Source organism: Ambystoma mexicanum, chromosome 6p (assembly GCF_040938575.1).
Source record: "Ambystoma mexicanum isolate Mex_15411 chromosome 6p, UKY_AmexF1_1, whole genome shotgun sequence".
In the NCBI taxonomy this organism is placed as follows: domain Eukaryota; kingdom Metazoa; phylum Chordata; class Amphibia; order Caudata; family Ambystomatidae; genus Ambystoma; species Ambystoma mexicanum.
This window is the reverse complement of record NC_090935.1, coordinates 1,149,014,528-1,149,037,728: the sequence shown is the minus strand read 5'-3', so window position 1 is coordinate 1,149,037,728 and position 23,201 is coordinate 1,149,014,528. Positions and strand designations below refer to the sequence as shown.

The 23,201-nt window shown below is 45.4% G+C and overlaps 1 protein-coding gene across 4 annotated transcripts in view; it reads right to left on the bottom strand.

The window, feature by feature from the left end:
- LOC138510246 (zinc-regulated GTPase metalloprotein activator 1A-like) overlaps positions 1-23,201 on the bottom strand; it is a 1,057,423-nt gene that overhangs the window by 9,561 nt on the left and 1,024,661 nt on the right. For all 4 annotated transcript variants that reach the window (XM_069625760.1, XM_069625761.1, XM_069625762.1 and 1 more), the window contains one exon: positions 15,958-16,087. In XM_069625760.1, the coding sequence (XP_069481861.1) occupies positions 15,958-16,087 (130 nt within the window). The remainder of the gene's footprint in view (positions 1-15,957; positions 16,088-23,201) is intronic.

Genomic DNA, 23,201 nt, shown 5'->3' with positions numbered 1-23,201 from the left:
ATATTGTCACGCAGAAGTACATGGCCCTGAGGAAGATGAGGTTCTATTCAGCCTTCGCCAACCTCCGGACTGCGTTCGACTCCGTGTCAAGACCGGTCCTATGGGGAATTCTGGCTGGGAGGGCCATTCCTGGCGTTCTCGTGCAGATATTTGTTCAGCTGTACTCTGGGAATACAGCCAGGATCAGGTGGGGATTGGATGAGGAATTAACTGACCTATTCGAAGTCTCAAGACGGGTAAGGCAGTGCTGTATGTTGGCCCCCTCCTTTTCTTCATATATATCGATGAGGTGGTAAGGTACGTAAGAAGAAACTGCTTTGACGCCCCCAAGTTAGGATCTGAGATTTTCCCCTTTCTGCTCTACACTGATGATGCCATCATCCTAGCTACATCACCAAGGGGGCTCAGGACCACCTTGGAGGCCTTTGTAACAAAATGCTCCGAACTTTGCCTAAAGATGAACATGATAAAAAGCAAGGCGCTAGTCTTTCGTCCAAAACACAGCAAATCTGCTAAAATATTGGTGCCGATCAACAAAATTCTAATTGATGAATTTCAGGAGTATGACTATTTAGGCATATGGATTAATGACCTAGGGTCCTGGTCTCTCCAAGTGGGGAAATCATCCTTACAATTGGAATAATATGGTGGAAGGATAGTCAGATTCTTTTACCTACATGGCCAAGGCCAAATTTCACCAGCCATTAAAATGTTTGTATCCCAGGGTAAATGTGCAGTCATATATGGGGGCGAGGTCTGGGGTAGCGGGGATTGTAACAAACTAGGGTTGGTAGACAAGAGCGTTTTTAAAGACGCTCTTGGGGCTCCCTAAATTGACACCAACCCTTACCCTTTTTATGGAATTGGGATTGAGACTGATCCAGAGATAGGTCAACCTCGGGCAGGTATTTTTCTGGTTGAGGCTCTGGTCAACCAATGAGCTAAAAAAGATACCAAGATGATGTTTTGAATATCTTGGAGACTGAAGGAGGTAAATCCTTACCATGGTTCCAATGTTAAATAAACCTTGAAGCAATTGGACTTATTTGATTTATGGTCAAATCCCCAGGCCATCACTAAAGCACACCGCACAGAAGTTAAGAATCTCGCTAGATCTGTGTTAGAAGTCGAATTGGCAAATGAATGCCAGCTATTCTCAGGGGGTCCCACGTACTTAGCTGGGAAGTTAAGCCCGGGTTTTGAGAGCTATTTAGACATGATAAAGCCTCAATACCCGCGCAATCTCTATATAAGGTTTAGAATTTCCAAACTAAACCTGGCAAGCATCACAAAGAAGTGGGCCCCAAATGGGAGTGGCCTATGCCCCATGTATTTGGCAATGGACGTAGCCTTGGCCCATTATTTAATTTTTTGTACAGGTTATCAAGCCCTCAGAAGGATACTCTTAGTTTCCTTAATGAATGATAATGACATATGCAACACAAATTCTGCGCTCCTTTTCTTAAGAAAATGTGAATTAATAAAAGTTGTTTATTGTGATGCCACATATCTGACTCAAGCCTGGTGAGTGAGGGAGAAAAGTGTGTATTGGTGGAGCCCCTAATGTTCAAAAGGGCCATATATGAACTCCAAAGATGGTCGTTTACATAATTTTACACAACGCTGGTAGTACTACTTCTTAATATGGTTCAAATGGACTTTACTAATTTGGATTCTGCAGTGCTGATGAATGAATTTAAAAATGGTTGTACACTTGTGTTATTTACAAAGGTAAAATTGCGATTTTGTATATGTAACTGTGGCTAGATGACTCTGTATTGAATAAAAGTCTTTTTGAACTGTACTGAACTAAACTGAGTTAGCAGGTTGGAAAAACGCTGAATCTAAACCTAAAGCTCAGATGGGAGCAAGCTACGACCATCAAATGAGAGATAAGGCAGTTCAAGTGGCGTCTTGCCAAATAAAAGGGCCTTTTCTAAGAAAAACCTATTGCCAGTCCTTACACTAAATCAAAAAAGAGTGTGGGATAAGGTTCACAAGAAAGAAGTGTTCCCAAATGATAAGTCATGATGTGTAGCCGGGGTCTCCCTTCCCCATGTTTTGAGCACAGGATAAAGGGGGACTTCTGAGCACAGCACACTCTTGAGCTTTCCCAGCACGAGATGACAGTTCCGTTCTCAGCTATCAGGACCGCCGATGGTCAAGTCTCTTTTCTCCTAAAAGTCTCTTGCCTTCGAGGACCTGATGCAAACAAATGAACAAAGAGTTATTTTTCGATGGGTGATTACTTTTTCACCCCCGTGCATGCCCCTCTTCTGGGTCTCGGATCCTAAACAATTCCTTGCACGTCAGCCTCCCTCTGCCGGGTTCACTATGGCTTTTTCAAAGATATTTTCTCCTTGGCATTCACAAATCTTAATGTCTTTTTAAACAGTTCCCAGTGGACATCCCTCTGCCGTTTTCACTTTTGTCAAAACACTATTTCTTGGGACTTTAGACTTTGCCCCTCTTTATTGGCATCCGTCCTTCGGGTTCATTCTTGCCACTTCACATTGTAGTTCATTTCCCTATTTTCTTATTGGACAGGCGTGTGAATCACATCACTTCTACTCAAAATCATGGCGGATACTGAAACCACAGTGAATAAAGCTATCATCTATCATCCGCCTGTCAGTATATCTCCATTCCCCTGTTCGGACCACTCTCTCATTCATTTCACTTTAGTTTGTGAAAGGATTGTTACAGTGAGTCAAAACGATGAAGTTTCCATAACTTCCAGGAATACTAAGAAAGTGACACCGGAAGCCATGAATACTTGGACATCAGGTATTGATGGTCAATGAGCTGGAGTCTGCTGACGACATTGCTAGTGTCTTCCAATCCACCATGCAGGAAGCAGTAATTACTGTAGCATCCCTGAGAACCAGGTCTACCCTGTTAAAAAGCGCTCTAATTGGTTCTCCCCTGATTTACAAACATTAAAAAGCCATAAAAACAAATGCTTAAAAAAGCTATGTATGACAGTAGAATCTCTAAAGCACAAAATGAATCCAAAGAATTATTTAAGATTCTGAAGGAACTGGAAAATCCCTGTACTAAGAACTAAAATCCTCTTACCAAGGACGCCGAATTGTGTACGTTGATACAAGAAGCCATGTTAGGAAAGTTGGAGAGGATTAAAAAGTCCATCTATATAAGTAAAAATACCCTCCCCTCACGTTGAGAATAAACACATTTAATTTTACACCTATTTCTGAAGAAGAATTGGCTGTGATCATAACTAATCCTAAATCTACAAGCTGCAAAGGGGACGCTTGCCCTGCAATTACCGTTAAAGCCTGCGCAACTACTTTGATTCAGGCACTGTGTAAATTTGTTAACGCTTCCTTCAAAGAAAGTCACATACATTATATCCTCAAGAATGCCTGGATTATTCCTCTCTTAAAAAAACAAGGACTATGCTCGCTAACACCGGGCAATTATAGGCCGATCACCAACGCTCCCTAAGATCTTAGATCATGTCGCTTATATAGAACTTTCAGAATACCTTAACAACCACACAATCCTAAACAAATGGCAGTCCGGTTTCAGACAAGAACATGGCACTGAAACCGCATTACTTGATTTCAATTCAAGGTTACTGCAAATCATGGATATGGGTACAACTGCCATGCTTATGGTGTTAGATTTATCCATAGCCTTTGATTTGGTCGAACACACTCTCCTGGTCACTAGACTTAGGGAGGCAGCTGATTTTTCAGATCAGGCTGCGGATTGGATCGCATCCTTCTTAAACAACAGATGTTGCAGAGTATGCAGTGATGCTGCAGAGGCGCTGCCAGCACCTTTGCTTTATGGGGTCACCCAGGGGGTGTGTCTGTCTCCCAACCTTTACAACATTTTTTCGGTCCCCCTCTTTGATCTCTTGGAGAAGGCGTTGGATTACCAATTAAGTGGAAAATCACCCAGTGTATCATCACATTGTCGGGCAATTATAAGGCAGCCACCAGGAACATCAATAGAATATATGACCTGATCCAAGTATGGATGGCTGAGAATGGCCTGGCCCTAAATAAAGAGAAAACAGAAATGATGGTGGTAGGCACCGCAAATAGAGTGTCTAAATTGGGTCCCAAGTACAAGGTCCTTATGTTAGCAGGCTATGAAATTGAAACTAGGAAGAAAGTCAAAATTTGGGGGTTCTTGTTAGACCAATACTTGAACATGCATGCTCAAGTGAGTAGTTTGGTTTCTTCAACAGCCTACTACATTAAGCTGTTGACACAACTTCGCCCTGTTATCTCTCGCGTTAACTGTGAGACTATCAGCAGAGCTATTATCTGCTCTAAAATTGATTACTGTAGCAGCTTACTCCTTGGATTTAATAAATCAGATTGTTCCAGACTACAAATCAACCAGAATAGTGTAATCAGGGTTATTACTGGTCTTGGCAGAAGAGACCATGGGGGTCATTACGACCCTGGCTTTAAGGGTTTAACGGCGCCGTAAAAGGTGTCGGCGCCGTTAAACCCTTAACGCCTGATTACGAGGTCCCTTTGCGGGACCCGACCTTAATGGCTGGTCTACACCAGCCGTTAAAGTAGGGTGCCGCAAAGGGACCTCGGTGCTAATTACGGTACCGCAATTTGCGGTACCATACTTAGCGCCTTCTCCAGTCCCATTGAGCCCTATGGGGCGAAAATGGGAATGGGGAAGGGCCATGGTGGAATGGGGAAATACCGCCCCGCCAACCTTGGAATGGGGCGGTATTTCCCCATTCCACCATGGCGGACTCGTTACAACACCGGCACCAACCATGGTGCTAATAGTGCCATGGTTTAGCGCTGGGGTTGTAATGAGGGCCCATGTCTCAAATGCCAGACGAAGCTTACATTGGCTTCCTAATGAGGCTCAGATAGAATTCTGCCTCCTAGTGATCATCCACAAATGTATGAACGATCACGGTCCTTTGTATCTTAAAGATGCACTGCTCAAAAAACCCCATGTAAGAAACCTACGTTCAAATATGATTTCCCAACTTACTATTCCTAAATGCACTCTCTTGCAGACCTTTAAATTAGATTTTTTCTGTTCTGCCCCTAGGAACTGAAATGTGATTCCCCCAGATCTTAGAGAACTAACCTCTGCAGTGATGTTAAATTTTTTTTATCTAAAAACACTGTTGTTTAGATGATCGCCTGTTAGCTTGGCTACCCTTTTGCATGTGCTATTAAACAGATACCTTTCATCCACATAATGTTTTGTTCGCCCTTACGCCTCCTGGTCCTCAGGTGCGCATTATAAATATAAAAAGTAAAGTAGTGCTCATATGGAAGCTCCCAGGTCTGGCCCATATTCCTAGGTAGCTGTAAACATGACATAAGCTATTGATTTAATCTTGAGAGCCATCACTGTTAATCTTAAACAACCTATCTCATCTGTTTCACATATATATTGTGCCTGGTCTAAGGCAAATTAATCATATTGCGACAATATCTGTGGGCAGGAGGATTACAAAAGCGTTCAGGTACCTGAGAGCACATTTTTCAAAGGTCTCTTGGTTCTACCAAGTTCTGCGGCTAACACTGCAGTGCACAGCGAGTTGAAAATGGGGTGAATTTCAATTGAAAGCAGCTGAAAGCCAATAATGCTGTGGCTATCAATATGGAAAAATATCACAATGCCCAAGCCATATTGACAAGATTACATTTAAATGACATTCTGCGTTGTAAATGCTCACCTAAAGGTCTGTGTATCCACCACATGCACAGCCCGCTCATAACTGCAGAATGTCACTCCCTCTTTGATAACCCTTTGGCGTAACGACCATTGGATAGGGATAGAGTTGGCTCGGTCCTCATAGAGAGAGCAAACACACTATGAGCAGATAGTGATATTGCCAAAATAAAGAATAGGATACAATATATTATCAATTTTCCTAATCAGACTGAGAATGGGCTTTTATGGATTCCTGAAATCAAAGCATGCAAATGCTCCAAGATGTTGGGGGACAATTTGGCCTTATGCGATAAATGTGATGGTTTCAACTAATATTTGCCAGTTTTGCACTGAGGTGGAGGAGACCGTCATGCATTTATTCATTTTTGTTCTAAATGTAAGCATACAGGCACAGTTAGGCTAATCCCAGTATTAAGGGCCAGAGTTTTAAACAATGTCTCCTGGCTATGCCATACTTGAAAATGGTTCTTGATGTAGCCTTTGCATGGGTTTCGAGAAGTATTTTGAAAGTAAATGGATTTTATATATATTGAAGTACATTTATTTCATATAACAATTTTCTTTTAGCATCCAGTACACTGCATTGTTTATGATAACTGCATAGGTCATTTTATGACCATGCATCCTATGTAATTAAACAAAAATATAATGTCTTATCTTGGGGTGCTTTTGATAAGCAGCGGGATGCTAGGGGCACTGTTACAAGTTTTTTTTTTAATGGTGCTGCAAGGCTTTTTGGCACACATCTTGTATGTCTGGTAACAATCGAGCATCCTTTTATATGTTTTATTGTGTTCAGCATGTCTTCTTTTTAAATTGTATTAGTCTATTATTCTATTTATGTTGCCCACTTGTACTGTATGCATGTATATTTGTTTTGTGTTTTGATGTGTTCTAGTTGTATGGACATCAAAAGCCGGCAATAAAATAAACTATGACAGCAGGTTCTGGAGAGGTCTCCTTACGTGCAAGATCATTGCTAACAGCCGAGGAAAGCGAGGACAGTGTTTTGCAGAATTAAGCCATGACCCTGCGACAGGGAGGTGGCACAATAGCAGAAATTGAGGCTTGTGGTAAACCTAGCTTACCCGCTTCTTGGTGGACAGTCTTGTGTTTTGCCAACCACAACGCTGCCCTAGCATCTACCATTGTGCAGACCTACCAAATGAGCACACCTGGGCCCAAAGACCGAGAAACAGGGTCTTCCCGGCACCAAGCATGAGAATCAGGTGGACAGAGTTCGTTAATGAAGAAGACAAGAAAGAAGAGCAGAGATACTCAAAATACCCAGGACTGAGTTGATCAACAACACCAGGAGAAGACCTGGATTGACATTTATCAGCTAAGAATTGAACTGTTAAAGCCAAGGAGAATAACAAATTACTTACCTCTTGCTAATGTTCTTCCTAATGGACATTCCTCCTATGGATTCCTCATCTTTAATATCCCATCTATCTCCCAGAGCAGCTGCTCTTCGGAAACATTTCCGCCGCCAGAGGGCAGAGCGCGGCTCAGTGTTTGCTGCACCCGATGCCTCTGCACACCCTGTGCCAGACATGACATTGGGGCCAGTATGCATAGAGGAGCCGGGCACTTAGTTTCAACGTTGATGCCGAGGGACCGAATAACCAAGGTGTACTAGCTATCCGCCAAGAGGGGCCGGTAGGAAGGGTGATGAGGAATCGGTGGAAGGAAGGTCTATTATAAAGAACATTATCAAGAGTTAAGTAATTTGTTCTTCTAATGGACTCCATCCTCCTATGGATTCCTGATTTTTGATAGACACCCAAAGCAGTACTTAGACCTGGAGGAGGAAGGATAGTAAGGGCACTACCTAAACCAGAAAAATCTGATGGGCAGCTCTGCCAAAACAAGCATCCTGACCAGACATAGAATCAAAGTAGTAATGTTTAGCGAACGTGTCCAATGAAGCCAGCGTAGCCACTTGGCAAATATCCAGAACAGGGACTACACGTTGCAGAGCCGAGATGGAGGCCAACCATCTGGTGGGGTGAGCCATGAGACACTCAGCGATCTCCTTGCCAGCCAGATCATAGCATTCACAGATGCAAAGAATGATCCACTTCAACAGAGTCTTTTTGGTCACAGCCCTGCCAGCAAAGGTCCCAGCGTAACCAACAAAAAGCTCTCAACATCTTTCCTGGCCTCTCTCGTCCGAGAGACATAGTAGCAGACAGCCTGCACCGGGTCCAGGCAATGGAAATGCTCCTCTGCCTTGGAAGGACGAGGCAGACAAAAGAAGACAGGAAGATGAATCTTTTGAGAGAGATGGAAATCGGAGTCCACCTTCGGAAGGAAGGAAGGCCTAACCCTCAATGTCACCTTCTCCTTGGAGAAAAACAAGTAGGAAGGTTTAACAGACAATGGTTGAAGCCCACTCGCGCATCTAGCGAAAGTGTTGGCAACCAAGAAAATCACCTTAAGGATGAGCAGTTTTAATGAACAGAAATGAAGGTCTCAAACAGAGCGCCCATTAGAAACACTACATTTAAACTCCACGCCTGAAAAACAAACTAGCATGGGGGAAACATTACAAAGACCCCACAGGACTTTCATGACTGAGGATCGTAAAAATGTATCCCTGCTCTAGGGTCCACATGAAGACGGAAATGGCTGCAAGATACCCCTTCACAGTGCCAATCTGCAGGCCCACCTGGCCTAAAGACAGCAGAAAATCCAAAACGGAGGATGTGGAGCAGGTGAAAGGGTCCAGATCCCTATCCCGACATCAAGCTGAAAACGTACACAACCTGCAAGCATAGATGGCTTTGGTGGCGGGCCTTCTAGCAGAGAGAAGCACGCCCAGAATGTCCTATGACAAATCCCACTCCTCATACATCAACCTTTCAGCAGCCATGCATGAAGGTTCAGACTGCGGAGATTCGGGTGCAGGATCCACCCTTCCGAGTGGGATAGGACAGCTGTCCTCTGTGGTCAGCGCCAGGCAGGGTAGATGGCTATATCCAGCAACTCTGGGTACCATGTTCTATGGGCCCAATCGGGAGTGATTAATATCATTGTGGACTCGAACAGATGTAGCCTCCTGATTACCAGCGGTAGGACAGGGATCACCCACTTGCACTTCCCGCTCACACTTGAGGCAAAGAGGTCCACTGGAGGAGTACTCTAATGGGAGAACATCTTCTCCTGAACTTCCTGGTAGAGCTCCCACTCATGGGAGGTCAAAGACTGTCTGCTCGGTGCATCCGCCAGTATGTTCTCCTTGCTGGCCAGATGGGGCACTGTCAGAGAACCATTGTTCTCCAGAGCCCAGAACCATGACCACATTGCTTCTTTGCACAGATGCAAGGAGCCCACACCATCCTGCGTGTTGAGGTAATGCATGGTTACAGGGTTGTCAGTCAGGATCAGCACTGTTATGCCTCTCATAGAGGGGAGGAAAGTGACTAGGGCCAGCCTGTTCACACTCAACCCTAGAAAATTGATGTGCTCCCAGCACTCTGATGGGGACCACAGCCCACACACCATAAGTTCATGGAGGTGAGCGCCCCAGCCTTCCAGTCACAGATCCATGAGCAAAGTCCCAAGGGGCCATGTCTGCCAAAACAATGCCCCTCTAAAATTTGTTTTTCAGGGACCATCACTGCAGGTCTCTAGATACTCTCACTGAGACCTGAAGAAGGTCTGATGTCTGCCCCTGAAACTGACACCATTGTGAACTCAGAAGCCACTGAAGCAACATCATGCGTAGCCAAGCCTCTGACACTACAAACGCAGAAAAGCAGAGGCAAGAGAATCTTTTCCTGTGGTTTGGACATTTGGACCATCTTGCAGATGTTCACTACTCTGTCCTCAGACAGCAAAGACTAGCCCAGGCGAGTGACCAAGACTGCTCCAATAAATCGGAAAGACTGGGAAGGCAACATTTGAGAATTCCGGAGGTTCAGATAGAAGCCCAAGTTGGGCAATAGGCTGCACGTCTGGTACATATAGGGAAAAACATGATTGCCTTCCCTTCTGGTGAAAACCCTGGATGCCAAATAATGTCATAACGGTAGGTCCTTGAACTGGCAGTGATAATACGCAATTTGAATCTCAGGTACTTTCATGTGGCCGTCCACCGGAAACACAGGAAGTAAGCATTCTGGGGATCCATGGAGACCAGCCTATCATTCAGGTCCAGGGTCTGAAGAATCTGGGCCCGAGGGACCATCATGAACTAGTCCTTGTGCAAGCACAAGTGGAAAAACCCTCCGCCCGCAGGGCTTGCTGGCTGCTATTGCAGGACTGCTAGCCCTAGTGACTTTGCGGTTGCTTTTGAGACCTGAAACCTTTGCAAGGACTCTTCAGCCTTGGTGCCAAATAGGTTCATGCCGTTAAAGGGCATATAGGTTCATGCCGTTAAAGGGCATGTCCAGAAGTTTGTCTTGCATGTTTGGTGCAAAACCCGACTTCCTAAACCAAGAAAACATCCTCAACACTGTGCTGGCGGCCATCATTCTTGCAACACAGTTTGCAGCATCCAGCCCAGATTGAGGGATATGGCGGAAAGCTCTGTGCTGTCCCTAATCAGATCCTCAAAACTGTCACACATCTCCCTTTCAGGGATGTGCTCAGCCACCTCCGCAATGACAGACCAGAGCCTGAAGGAGAACTTGGCTAGGTCAAAGGAAGCACATGTCCTGGGAGGGGGCCCCACTTGGAAGAAAAAAAAATGATTTTTTTCTCCAAAAAAAAAACGTTTTGTTTTGAATTCACTCTGCATTAATAGAGAAATGATTTGTGTAACAGAAATTAAGGCAGGGTGACTACAAAAAGAAACTTTCTTTTTGAAGGCAGAGGGCTCCCTCCACCCCATGACATGGAGGACCCTAGGCTGGTGGGCTCCATGTCATGGGGTGAGGAAGCCCTATGGCTTCGAAAACAAATCGTTTATTTTTGAAGTCACCCTGCCTTCATAAAGAAATTATTTCCATTATGGTTCCGTCCTTAAGTGAATAATTTCTTAACGAAGTTAGAGTAACTTAAAAAAGAAACAATGGGGTTCATTCTGACCATGCCGACCCGGAAACAACAGTGCTGGTAATCTTATCGGCACCGTAGTTTCCGGAACGGCATATTACAGGTCTACCTGCTGGGGCCACTGTGCCCGACAGGTCTGACCCTGCCGGGCACAGCAGCCACGGTAGGCAGACCTGTCACGGAAACACCGGCACCATTAACAACAGTGCCCATTGCTTCCGTCTGCCCAATCCCATGGAGTCCTATGGGATTCCACGGGAATGGGATTACCGAAATTACTGGCGCCTGACTTCCCGGCCGCCCGGCTTGAAAGAGCCCAGTGGCACAGCGAAGTCAGGCGCCGGTAATTTTTTACGGGTCTGGTGGCATCCCACCGGTAGCACCGGCACAGTTACCGCCGGACCTGTAATGAGCCCTAGTTTCTTTTTGAAGTAATAGGGCTCCCCTCAATCCTATGCCTTGTGCGTGTGTGAGTGTATGGTGAAAGGGTGCACACTTAAATGTATAAATGGCTGCCTGTGTGAGTGTATGGTGAAAGGGTGCACATAAATGTATGGATCGCTGTTGTGCGTGTACGAAGAATGGGGACACACTTAAATGTATGGGTGGCTGCCTGGGTGTGCCTGTATGGTGAAAGGGTGCACACTTAAATGTACGGGTGGATGCCTGGGTGTGCCTGTATGGTTAAAGAGTGCACACTTAAATGTATGGATGGCTGGGTGTGTACATGGTGAATGGTGTGTGTGCTTGTGTAGAGGGGCACAACAAAATCTGCATTTTGGGGGGCTAATCCTCCAAATGTTGGGAGGGGCGCTAACTTCACTGGTGATGGGGAGGGGCAAACTTATTTGTGTGGGGGCATCTAACTTGTTTATGCGTTTTAATGAGACTATTCTTGTGCAGCTTCAATGTTACAAGCAGTTAACTCTCTCCTTTAAGTCTCCTATTCCCGCTCTACCCTTCCAATCACTCCCCTGACATGCAAGTACTAGCTCACATCGTGATTTCAATTGCCTAAAAAATGTGGCATTTGAATGCAGGTACTAGCAGTAAAATACTTTACGTTGGTAATTTCTGGGCACTTATTAACAGCAAAACCTAATTGCCGTTTAACATCTGTGTCCTGTTCTGTCCGGCAACTGCTCTAAAGGTCAGCCAGGTCGGGTCAACATAGCCCAGAATGTCAGGGGGGGCAGTGCTGAAGCCCAGTCAACTCAATGGTGTTGCGCCACTACTTGTGTGTAATGCCTTGATTAATCTTAGCCCTATTCTTCCTTGTCCCAGTACTTATGTATGAGGCAGTACTTGTGTAGTCTGCCTGATACACAAGTACTGGGATGAGGTATAGGCACATGGAGGTAATGCCTGATTTAGCTACCTGTAATCTTCATTACTCCTAGTCTCACTCTTCCTCATCCCGGTACTTACCTATGAGGCAAGGAGCCTCATATGTAAGCTCTGGGACAAGGAGGAGGGACGGTAGGGCTCGAGAAGCAAGGTATTTTGAAAGAGAGCGTTGGATGTAGTGTGGGCCCTACCCCAGAAAGCGTTGTGGACAATGGAAAGGGTCTTGAACTTGATCCTTGCAGCCACCAGGAGCCAGTGGAGAGATTTCAGGGCTGGAGAGATATGACCCCTGGGCTTGAGGCCAAGGATATGTCTTGCAGTCCTGTTCTGGATTAGTTGCAGACGACAGAGAGTAGAGGAAGGCAGAATGAGAAAGAGGCTGTTGCAGTAGTCCAGCCTAGAGAGAACCGGGGCTCTGGAGACAGTGAGCTTCTGGTGGAAATTGAGAAAGGGAAGAGTCCCTTTGAGGAGGAGCAGCTGGTAGTGGAACTTCTTTGTGACATCGGAGATGTGAGGAGAGAAAGAGAGAGTGGTATAGAAGATGACACCAAGGTTTTTTGCCTCACAGGAAGGTGAAGGAAGAGGGCCCAAGGCGGACGGCCAGAGTGAGAGAAGGAAAGCTGGTGCCAGGGTCCCAATGAGAAGGATCTCTGTCTTACTGCCATGAAGGCACAGATCGTTGGGAGGCGCACCAATCCTGAATTGCTGATAGTCAGGAATGAGCGAGAGAGTAGAGGAGGCTGAGGGGAGCCTGAAAGAAAGCCGAATCATCCGCATAACACTGAAAGTTAGAGGAGAAGGTAGAGATCAGGTGGGCCAAAGGAGCCAAGTAAAGGTTGAAAAAACAGGGTGAGAGTATAGAGCCCTGGGGAACGCCACAGGTAGAGAGAGGTGGTAGAGAGATTGATCCGTGATGCCCAGGTTCTCACAGAGTCGATTGATCAGGATGGCGTTGTTGACTGTGTCGAAAGCAGAGGAAATAAGGAGGCTGAGGACAGAAGGATGCTGGAATGAAGGTTAGAGAGCAGATCTTCATGGGTGTTCAGGAGAGCAGTTTCCATGCCCCTGGCAGCTCTGAAGCCAGACTAATGGTCATGGAGACAACTGACAGATTAAGTGTGGAGAGTAAGATGGGAGATGGCAGGCTTTTCCAAGAGTTTGCCCAAGAAAGGGGTGATGGAGATTGGGAAATAGTTTTCCGGGCAGGTAGGATCAGCAGACGCTTCTTGAGGAGTGAGTGCAAAAGGGAGTGCTTAAGGGGAGAGGGGAACATTCCAGTGGCTAAAGTGTGATTACAAAAATCAGCCAAGGCTGGAGCGACGGTGTCAATATAGTCCTTGATGGTGCTAGAGAAGCATAGGAGCACATGTTTGGACGATGCTTTCTTAGATCAGACTTGTCTAGAAACCTTGTCAGGTGTTGTCGGAGAGAAAGAGGAAAAAGGAGGGGGCGAGGTAGAGATGGCCAAAGGGGGCCAAGAGAGGAAGAGGAGATAGAGGACAGGATGTCCTGAGATGTAGCAGAGAAGTGAGAGGGCAGAGCCGTACAGAGGGCCTTGGAGGGAACAGGAGCGATAGAGAATGCAACAGGAATTGACCAGTTCCTTGCAGATTTTAAAAGATTTCGGCCGTGTTGGTAGAGGCAGCGGAGACACAGGCTTTAATGTGTGCTCTCTTCTTGATGAGTGTTATTGCTTTGACTGGCATTTTAGTGCAACCAGTCTAGGTATGTCTAAATGTGGCCTGGCACGTGTACACTGGTCTACATTGTGCAGCCAGTTGGACATGTTTTCATTGTGGCATGGCATTTTTAATAGCAAAGCATTCATGTTCATGTGCGCTGTTGGTGACTTGCATGTATTGGATTGGTTTTACCCTGCAAAACAATTGCAAATACTGTGGGTTTATAGCCAATTTTTCTCAGAAAGTGTGCTGTATATTGCGTTAAAATACTTATTTATATCTTTCTCCTAGTGCAGTGTGCGGCATACCCCTTCAGCAGCACGGTCATGTATATTGTGCAAGCGTGACAATCTAGGCCGGCCCAGAGTGTGGCGTGACCCATGATTTGTTGCCGAGTTGGGTGGGGGCCCTCAGCTTGGCTCGCAGGGGGGCCGCCACATTGTGTTACGCCACTGCTTCCTTCTGCATGCGTCAAGTCTCTTGTCTCTCCCTGTCAGAGCGCAAGAATGGTAAGGCCTGGTCTTTAGATTCAGCGTTGCAGCCCGGACCACCAAACTTTGCAACAATGCATGGGCGGAGAGGAACATAGGGGCTGAAGGTTCCAGCCTATGCGCTCTTTGCCAGGTCCCAGTCAACTGTGAGTACTGAGGCCAGTTTGGACCAGATCTCAAAAACTGGGACCTCTACTGCATGATTCAAAGAAAAATGTGTCTCCTTCTTTGGGCCCTCATCCAGAATGTTGGTCAGCTTGTACTGAACCTTTGGGCATGATGGGGCAGACAACCCAAAAGTGTCGACCACCTTGGCCATCAGACACTGAAAAAAGTCTGTGGCTTGCCCGGAGTAGGAGCAGGGAGCATGTCAACCTCTGGCGAGATGTCCAGTCCACTTGCCTCTTGCAAGTCGGCTGCAAGATCCACTAGGTCCTCTTGTTCCCCATAAAACTCCTCCGGAAAGTCTCTGACCTCACTTGGATGGAGAGGTCCCAGACCAAAAGGGGTCCCCTTCCTCATCATAAACGTTCTCTAAATGTGATATATATATGCTCTTGTGGGGAGCGGGACCAAGTCCCTCACAACTCCCGGTCGGTAGCCGAAGTCAGAGGGCCAACGTCCAAAGACGGAATGGTGTGACCTTTGGATGGGAGCTTGTCTCGTCTACTCGCAAAGTGCCTGCTGGTTCGTCCGAATGCGGTGGGATCTGCTGGGCTTGGCAGAAGCTGTCGGCAGAGAAGCCCCTGTGATGGGGGCCTTAGAGAAGATGTCAAGACACTTCTGCGTGAAGGCCTCCCATTCTTCTGGCGTAGAGGATTGGGTGGGGAAAGGTACCTGCTGAGCGAGTGATGGCTCCTCTTCTTTGACAACTAAGAAGAGTTGTGCCTTGAAAAACCTAGAGACCTTGATAGATTGCAATGCCTCTTTTTCTTGTTGTGGCCTTCACCGAGGCAGATGCAGTACGGCTCTGAAACAGACATTTGGCATCCATAGTCGACACAGGTCTTGAATCAGAGGACTTTGCTGTATTTGGAACTTAATCGAATAATGAGAAGCACAAGATTTTAAAGAGCGTGTTCCTTAAGCGAGTAGAGGGCACAGAAAAAAAGAACAAATGTCACAGCGTGCGGCGGCTCTTCATATACTGGCCACGATTTCATATCCGGCACGGGGAGCAAAGAGGCGTCGGCTGGAGCCATCCTGCTTCCCCTGGTGGCAGAAAAGTTTCTGAAGAGCAGCTGTACTGGGAAATAGATAAAGATGAGGAATTAATAGGAGGAAGGAGGACATTAGAAACAACTTGCTTGTTGAGGTTTTACATTCCCTTTTGCAGTTTGGCCCAAACCAGTAAATAGACCTAATAAACCTTTGTTTAAATATACATTTCAAGATCTGTCTCGTGTCAATCCTACTTGTCTTTGTAATAGCACCTACATCGTTTGCTCTGGCAAAAGGTTCCTATGATCTGGCATCTAAATTAAGTATTGCAATATTTCACATGCTCCCCAACACGACAGTCTGTAAATACTAAAGATTTCAATACATTGTTTCCCCAAAATTGAGCTGTCAACCATTTCTGGGATGGGATCACTCACTCAACATGTTCTCCCCACTATTTTCAAAATTCATCAGATGTCATCTACCAGTGCCGATAAAGCCAACTAACCTTCAGAAATAATGAAGTGCTTGCTATATTAGAATATGTGAATAGAGCTTAGAAGTCACCTTACCTATGAAAACCAATCGATTTGTTCTTTCTGCATCTTTTTCCCAGTTCACCAAGGTCTCCTCCAAGTCATAGAGCTCGTGCACACCTTGAACAATTACTTGCTGCATCTTGCTCTTCAGAGAAACTAGACCCTGATTTGTAGTTACAGATTAAAAAACAAAATTAAAAAAATGTCAATCACAGCGTGCATTGGGGAGACCGGAAATGAATGTAGGACTCATGAATCTAGGTTATTGACCAGCATGCAAAGGTTACCACACGACCTTCGTCTTTTCCGTTCTTTATGTTCAACAGATTATCACTGCCTTAGAATACATTTGTTACAGCAAATGGGATAAAGAGAATGTTCGGATTCATAGTATCCCAAATAGCAGTCCTGAGTGGGAGCCTTGCACTTCTTTACCCCATTAAGTTTGCCATTCAGCGGCCACAACCATTCCCTTTTGGTGCAGGGATTGAGATTCCGTATAGCAAAGCAACAAGGCAAATGCCAATGAAGCGGTTAGGAAGTGTGAGTATGCTTATATCGCTGATCCAGTGTTCAAGGGGATCTGTGTTAATGCAGCAGGTCATTTTTTCCATGTACCATATATAACTACTGGTATGCATAATTCCATTTATCTTAAATCCACAGCAGTCGCAATGGTGAGAATTCATGAACCAGCCCCATTTGGCAAGGGGTTCCTCAAAAGGATTTGTTCAGATGTACCTTTTGGTAGAGATTGTTCAAAAATCAACTATTCATATTCAGCAACCTGTGGCCTCGGCTGAGTCGGCTCAACACACGAGAGTGGAGAGGACTCTTTCTATATCTACTTGTGCAAGTATGTATGTAAACCTAGCTAAGAACCAATGTGACAGGACTGTGGTCCATGGATTTCTAAACGGAGGCCTCTCTTGCACACTTTTCCAGCAAACTTCTAGAATAAGCAACCCCATTGTGGCTCCCCCCCTTCTCTTTGGCTTGTCAGAACTGTTCATTTAATACAGGTGGCATTGCTTTGCAGGTGCGAAGCGACGCCAACCCGTCCTGCAGCTCTTTCCTTCCTTGCTAGCGGTCTTCTTACATCCTCACGACCCAGTGTAATGAAAATAGGAACAACACTTCTGGTTTATCAATGCTAAGAAAGCAGTTCTAACTATGTTGCTGTTTTCATTTGTGTTCATCGTTTTCCAGTGTGCTGCGTGCCAAGTTCAGTTTTTTGTGTCTTGCCATGTAGTGAAAACAGAAAAGGGACTTTAAATAGAGCGCCCTTTTCGTTTTCATTTTCACAAGTGTGTTATTGACTTAGCATACAGCGGGTGCTAACGACAATACTCTGTTTCTGGGCCATTTCGGCTGCTAATGGGCTAGGAGGTCATTACAAGATGGTATGGTTCACCGTCAAGAGTGTTATCACCTACAAACAGAAGAAAATGGAAAAAAAGGTAAGAAAACAGAATACTAACCCTTTAGTTTTTCCTTTGTATTGTCTGTGTCGATGTGAAGGTTGCATGGTGGAAAATTGACACCAAAAACAGATGTATTAATATGAACATGAAAAACATTCCAAGTTCTTGATGCATTTGCAACAAAAATAGTAAATCTTACCAGCTGGCAGTAAAGGGCACTAACTGCCAGCCAGAAAAAAAAAACAATTGCTTCCAATAAAAAGATGGTTATGGTGTTATAAGCAACAAAGAAAGAAAATACCCACTCGTTTTAAATGGTATTGTGTTCAGTAAGATTTCCATTGGATGGCTGTAGGTGTGAATTTCCTGCCGACTGCACGGACATAAGAGGAAAACTGGTACTGTCATTTGATCGTGGAGATCGAAAGAGGAGAAGAGAGTGGTAACAGTGAACAAATATTTAAGCAACACGCTTTTTATATTTTTTGAAAATGTTCTTTAGCCAAAGTGTGAGGTGCTATGACCAGTGGATCATCTGGTTACTCGAGACTGTTGTGATAACTCTTTTCTTTGTGCACATCAAAGAGAGAACTGGGTTGAGATTAAGGTTTCGAGTGACGTCATTTGGGAAAGTATCTAACCTAAAAGTGGCCTGGTCGAGCGAGACCCAAATATAAGTGCTTTCCTTTGGGTTTGCTTCAGTCTTAGCCAAGTCTGTAGCCTCTACTCACCGGACCCTCGGTCATGGTCAGATCCCCCTGCGTAGGTCACATAGCAACTCACAATCTCCAGAGACTTAACATACTCTTGACCTATTCTTTTATGGCTTCTGTGGGCCCTCCTGGGCAGGAGGTTGTGCTGGCCACGCGGGCATGAAGAGTTTTCAACTCTCTGTGTCATGAAACAGATTTGGCCATTCTGGGTGCCTTGGCTCTTCTCGGCTTGAAGAGGCATCAGCCCTCAGTCGTTAAAAAAACAACTACCAGGCACCATCATTCCAGTGCCCTTAGCTTAGTGTGTCTGGCGGGGTCCTGCATCAAACAGTACCAATGACTTAACTAACCCCAGGGGTGTCAAAGAACACAAAGACATATGCCAGCCAGGCAATAGGTATCCTAAGTGGTCTTTATTAAGGTTTTTATAAGGACAAACCAAGGTCAAAAATGTGCATAAAACGAACTCAATCAGATACGTGTGCCCAAAATATGCATTCGTTTAGCGTTCGTGTTGGGGGCGGGTCTGGATCCTTCTCCTTTAAATCTAAGCATGGCTCTGCACCCAAGTGCCACCAGTCCCACATTTTCACGCATCGACTCAGACACAATCCAACTACATTTTATGGGGGAATGGAGGAAAGCACTTTGGATTGTGAGTACAGTAGTCACTACGGTAACTTTTTCTGACTCCAATTCCCGTCCCTTTTCCTCCATATTTTTTGGCCAATTGCAAAGCATGAACCTTCACTCCAGGAGGAGAGAAATCTCAAGTAGTTCTAGCAAAAAGATTGCTTAGGTCAGCCTGCTGGAAGGCAGTATACGCCCGGAAATATTGGTCCATACATTAAGGTTTGCTAAAACTCAAAATAATTACCCAGGCCGCTTTGCTGATAGTATCCCAGTGAACCTGCTTCTGAAAATCCCTATCAGTCGCCTGTGCTCTGACGACATAAGCATGAAGCCCCTGAAGATGAGGCAGCTTTTAGACCTTGTAACATTCAAGAATGCAGGTAATCACCCACCTATTAATGGAAGCCTGATGGCCATGAAAGGAACTGCTTAAAGTCACTAACAAAACATGCAATCTCCAAAAGCCCTCGGTACGAGCTTGGTAAAACGTAAGCACTTGCTTCACTTATAATCTGTGTATGTCCTGTCCGCATATGACTGCATGGATGGAAAAAAGGATGTAAGAACCACTCCCAGGATGATGTGAAAAGAAGAAACAACTTTTGGCAGAAAAGAAAGATACACAGGTAGCACCTAGCACCGCCTTGTCCTTATGTTATACAGTGAATTGTCCAGACGTTGAGAAGACATTAATTCACTAACCCTCTTGACTCATGTCAACACGACCAGCAAGACAGTTTTCCAAGTGACCAACTTGATGGTAGTGGAGGCCATAGTCTAAAATGGCTTGTGGGCCTGTATGGAAAGAATACAGATTTCTGATGGGGTGAGGTATGTTGACCACTGACAAAAACCATAGCAAAGTCTTTGAGGTGTTTCTAGCCGCAGAGACTATTACCTCATCTGACTTGCTTTAAGCACAGACATGAGCCAGGCAGGACCTACAGGTATCTACCACCCCACCACTGCAGGCCAGGTGATCCATCGAAGAATGTAAATCATTTAGCTGACAAATGAGAGGATTAATACCCTTCTGTACTGCCCAGTGGAAAACATGCATCCACTTTCTCTTATAAATGCTACAAGTGGAATAGTTCCTGACTACTTAAATGATACTCATGTCATCCTTGCACAGACAGACCAATGTTACTGAGCGTCAACTACTCAGGAACCAACTCACTATGGACAGCGACTGAAGGGAAGGATGCAACACCAGGGCCCCTGTTGAGAACAAAAGTCCCGAGTGATCACAGAAGAATTAAACCCTGCATTGCCAGGCCCAGAAGGTCCAAAAAAAACACTATGGCTGCCCATTAAGAGCAACACCTCCACCAAACCCACACATTCAGGGTGGAGCTCAGCTGAAGCAGGGATGCCATTAAGTTGTACAAAGAGCGAGATGAGGATAGGAAATAATCATACTCCTTGTCATCTTTCACATGGCTTTCCTTAGGAGGTTGAATAGATTCATTGTGGGGAGCCTATGCAGAGGCGTGTCTGGGCTGGCACAGGAGTGGCTGTAGGCGTATCAGGATGGTTTGGTAGAGGCTGAGGAGTCATAGGCAGTATAGCCAGACATTGAGGCCCAACCAGATGCTGAACTGGCAGTATACAGGGTGTTCTAGAGATGTCAGAAGCTGCCAAATATATGGTGGACAGGATTGGTGGAGGTGCAGGATTGCAAGGTAATACCTTCTTTTGGAGGTTTGTATGCAGAACTGTCATGTGAGGGAGTGCATAGGGCCCATGAATTGGTTAAAAACGTGTCTTAAAAAGCCTATGCAAAATTGTGATTGTGCAAGGGCAGATGGCAAAGAGTGAGTCCAAGCAGGGTTGCCGGAAACCAGACAGGCTGCCTTACTAGAATGGACCATGGATCAGAGCTCTTTAAGAAGGTAGATGACTCTAGGTACACCGTAGTCCGTACACCAGGGGATATGGTCTTGGTATGGCTAACAGGAGACATGCTTGGAATCTTGGGGCCACTTGTGGGCAAGGAACTCTCTGGGAAGGAGTCCCCAAACCGGGGGTGCTTGAGCGAACAAGCAAGAACTTACCTAAGTGTTCTCGAACGGACCTAGAAAACATCCCCCTCCAATGTTGAAGCATGTTTTTAGAGGCCACTGCGATAGAGAGTCACACGCAATGTAAGTATCCACTCATGATCTGACCCAAAGCAACCCCAAACCGAGCATGTCGGATTTTAAGGCTAGGAAGGGACCATTGCAGGATGTACAATGAGAAAAGCCAGTAGACAGACATGGGATGGAATGAACGGGCGCACTGGGACCACACTGTAAAAAAGACAACAAAACGATGAAGGGTTCCACTCGACATACACACATGCCTAAGAAAACTCAGACAGCTTGGTATCAGCTCTCCCTCCTACGGAAAGTCAAGCCCTTCCTCCCTCCAAACAGCAATACATCCACTGTTCAAGCACTGGTCCTATCCCACCTGGATGGGGGCAATGCACTCCTGTAAGACCTCCCGTCGTCCTCTCTTGTGCCCCTGAGAAGTGGCTTACACGCTGCTGCATGCCTCATCAAGAGTCTACGCAGAAACAACCACATCACCCCGGCCATCATCGACCTTCACTGGCTCCCTCTGCATGCATGAATCACCTTCAAGTTTTGCTGCATCATCTATAAGGCAGTCGGCCTCAAGTCACCCAGCTATCTCGCTGAGAAACGCAACATCTTCGGCAGACAGCACACCACCAGAAGCCAGGACGTGCAGATTTCAAATCCGCCGCTGCAAAAAGGAAAGGACCGGAAAACACACCAGACTCACTCCTAAAATTCAGAAAAGAACTCAAGACCCACCTCTTCAAGGAGTCTCTCCACCTCAACACCAGGCCATCAGATCGCCCCTTGCGCAACCTGACTCGCTAGAGGCTGTCCGCGCCTCTCATCCCTGCCACCCAGTACAACTGTACCCCCTCCTCTGTGCCCCTCTGTATTCTATCCCCCGCTGTATATTTGTTCTGTTACCCCTGAAAAGCTCTCCGTTATATGACGGTACTCTCCGTCTAATTTGTGGTTTGATGTCATGTTTTTTTAGTTAGACCAATTTGTGTCTTAGCTGCATTGTTTGTTTTTATTTAGTGTGTAAATGCTTTGAAGCCTCTCTTTTCTTTTGTTTTTTTGTCTGCATTTGGGGTTTTATCAATTTTCTCTTCTTGAAATTGTCTTTTATGAATGTTTTCATTTTTTCTTTTCTTTGGTCTGTGATTTTTTTTGTGTAAATAGTGTTAGAAGCCATTAATTATTTTATCTGTTTGTTTTTCGTTTTTGTATATATGGCTAATTTCACTACAAATAAAAAAATAAATGATATGTCTATACTGTTGTATACCACTGTAAAGTGCACCATTATGTATCTGTATTGTTGTATACCTCTGTAAAGCGCTCAGTTTCTTCCTGAAGCTAGGTCTGTGCTCAATAAATACCATAATAATAATAATAAACACTAAAAGCTAAAAACAGAGTTGCTGGTGCAGGCATTGAACGAGAAGTGCCAAAAGAGTAATAATAATGAGACTACGTTTCAAAGGAAATGTCAAAGGAGGAAAAACTAATTAGGAAACATAATCCATGGCACTCAAGGCAGGGACCGATCCTGGGCTTGCCTAGAAAACCAGTCACTGGCCCAGAACTATAGAAAGGGATGGAAAACTTGAGCCAGGGGAGGAAGCAGGCGTACTTTGTTCAGCTCCCTGGTATCGGAGTAAAGAATGAAAGGTCTTGGAAGCCTTGTAAAGAATGGACAAAACGGGTCCCTTTTATTTAGACTTGCACACCAAGAAACTGAAAGTATCATACCCAACCACCCGAGCAAACCCAACCCACCCTCCAACTCACCTGCCCTTATAATACCCTCCCTGGTTAGATCTCCTCCAGAATAGATCACTTCTGTTTTACCTACCCTGCCCCTCAACACAACAATAGACATCTTTGGAACCAGTCTGAGTCTTTTCCCCTAGTTTGAGTTCATTACAAACAGTCCCATGATGTTCCTCTTCCATAGGACTCCATGTAAATGGGGTTTCTAAAGCAACGGCACAGTTGCTAACGGTGCCGGTGCTTCAGTGGAAACTCTGCCGGTAGGGGCCTGAACTCCCAGCAGATCAGGTCTGCTGGGAGTTCTGTGCCCCTACCGGCAAACTCGCAGTTTGGTGGTCCAGAAAAGGTGCTGGAACGCAGCTACCTGCACCCTTGTTTCCAGACCACCAAACGTGTAATGAGGCCCATAGTCAGGTAGGTTGGCAAACATGATGACGCCGTCTGAGTCCAATATGATGGATACTTCCTTATATTTTGGGTACGCCTTAAAGTGAAACCAGAGATAATTCTTCATAAAAATAGTCTCTGGTCCATTTCTAACGGCCTTATGGGTAGTAATTAGAAATAGTTGAAATTTGTGAAATCTATGTTAAATAATCTTGGTTTTGGATAGGAGTGGAGCGATTCTTATTTTTTTCCCTAGTCGATAAAACATTATCTAA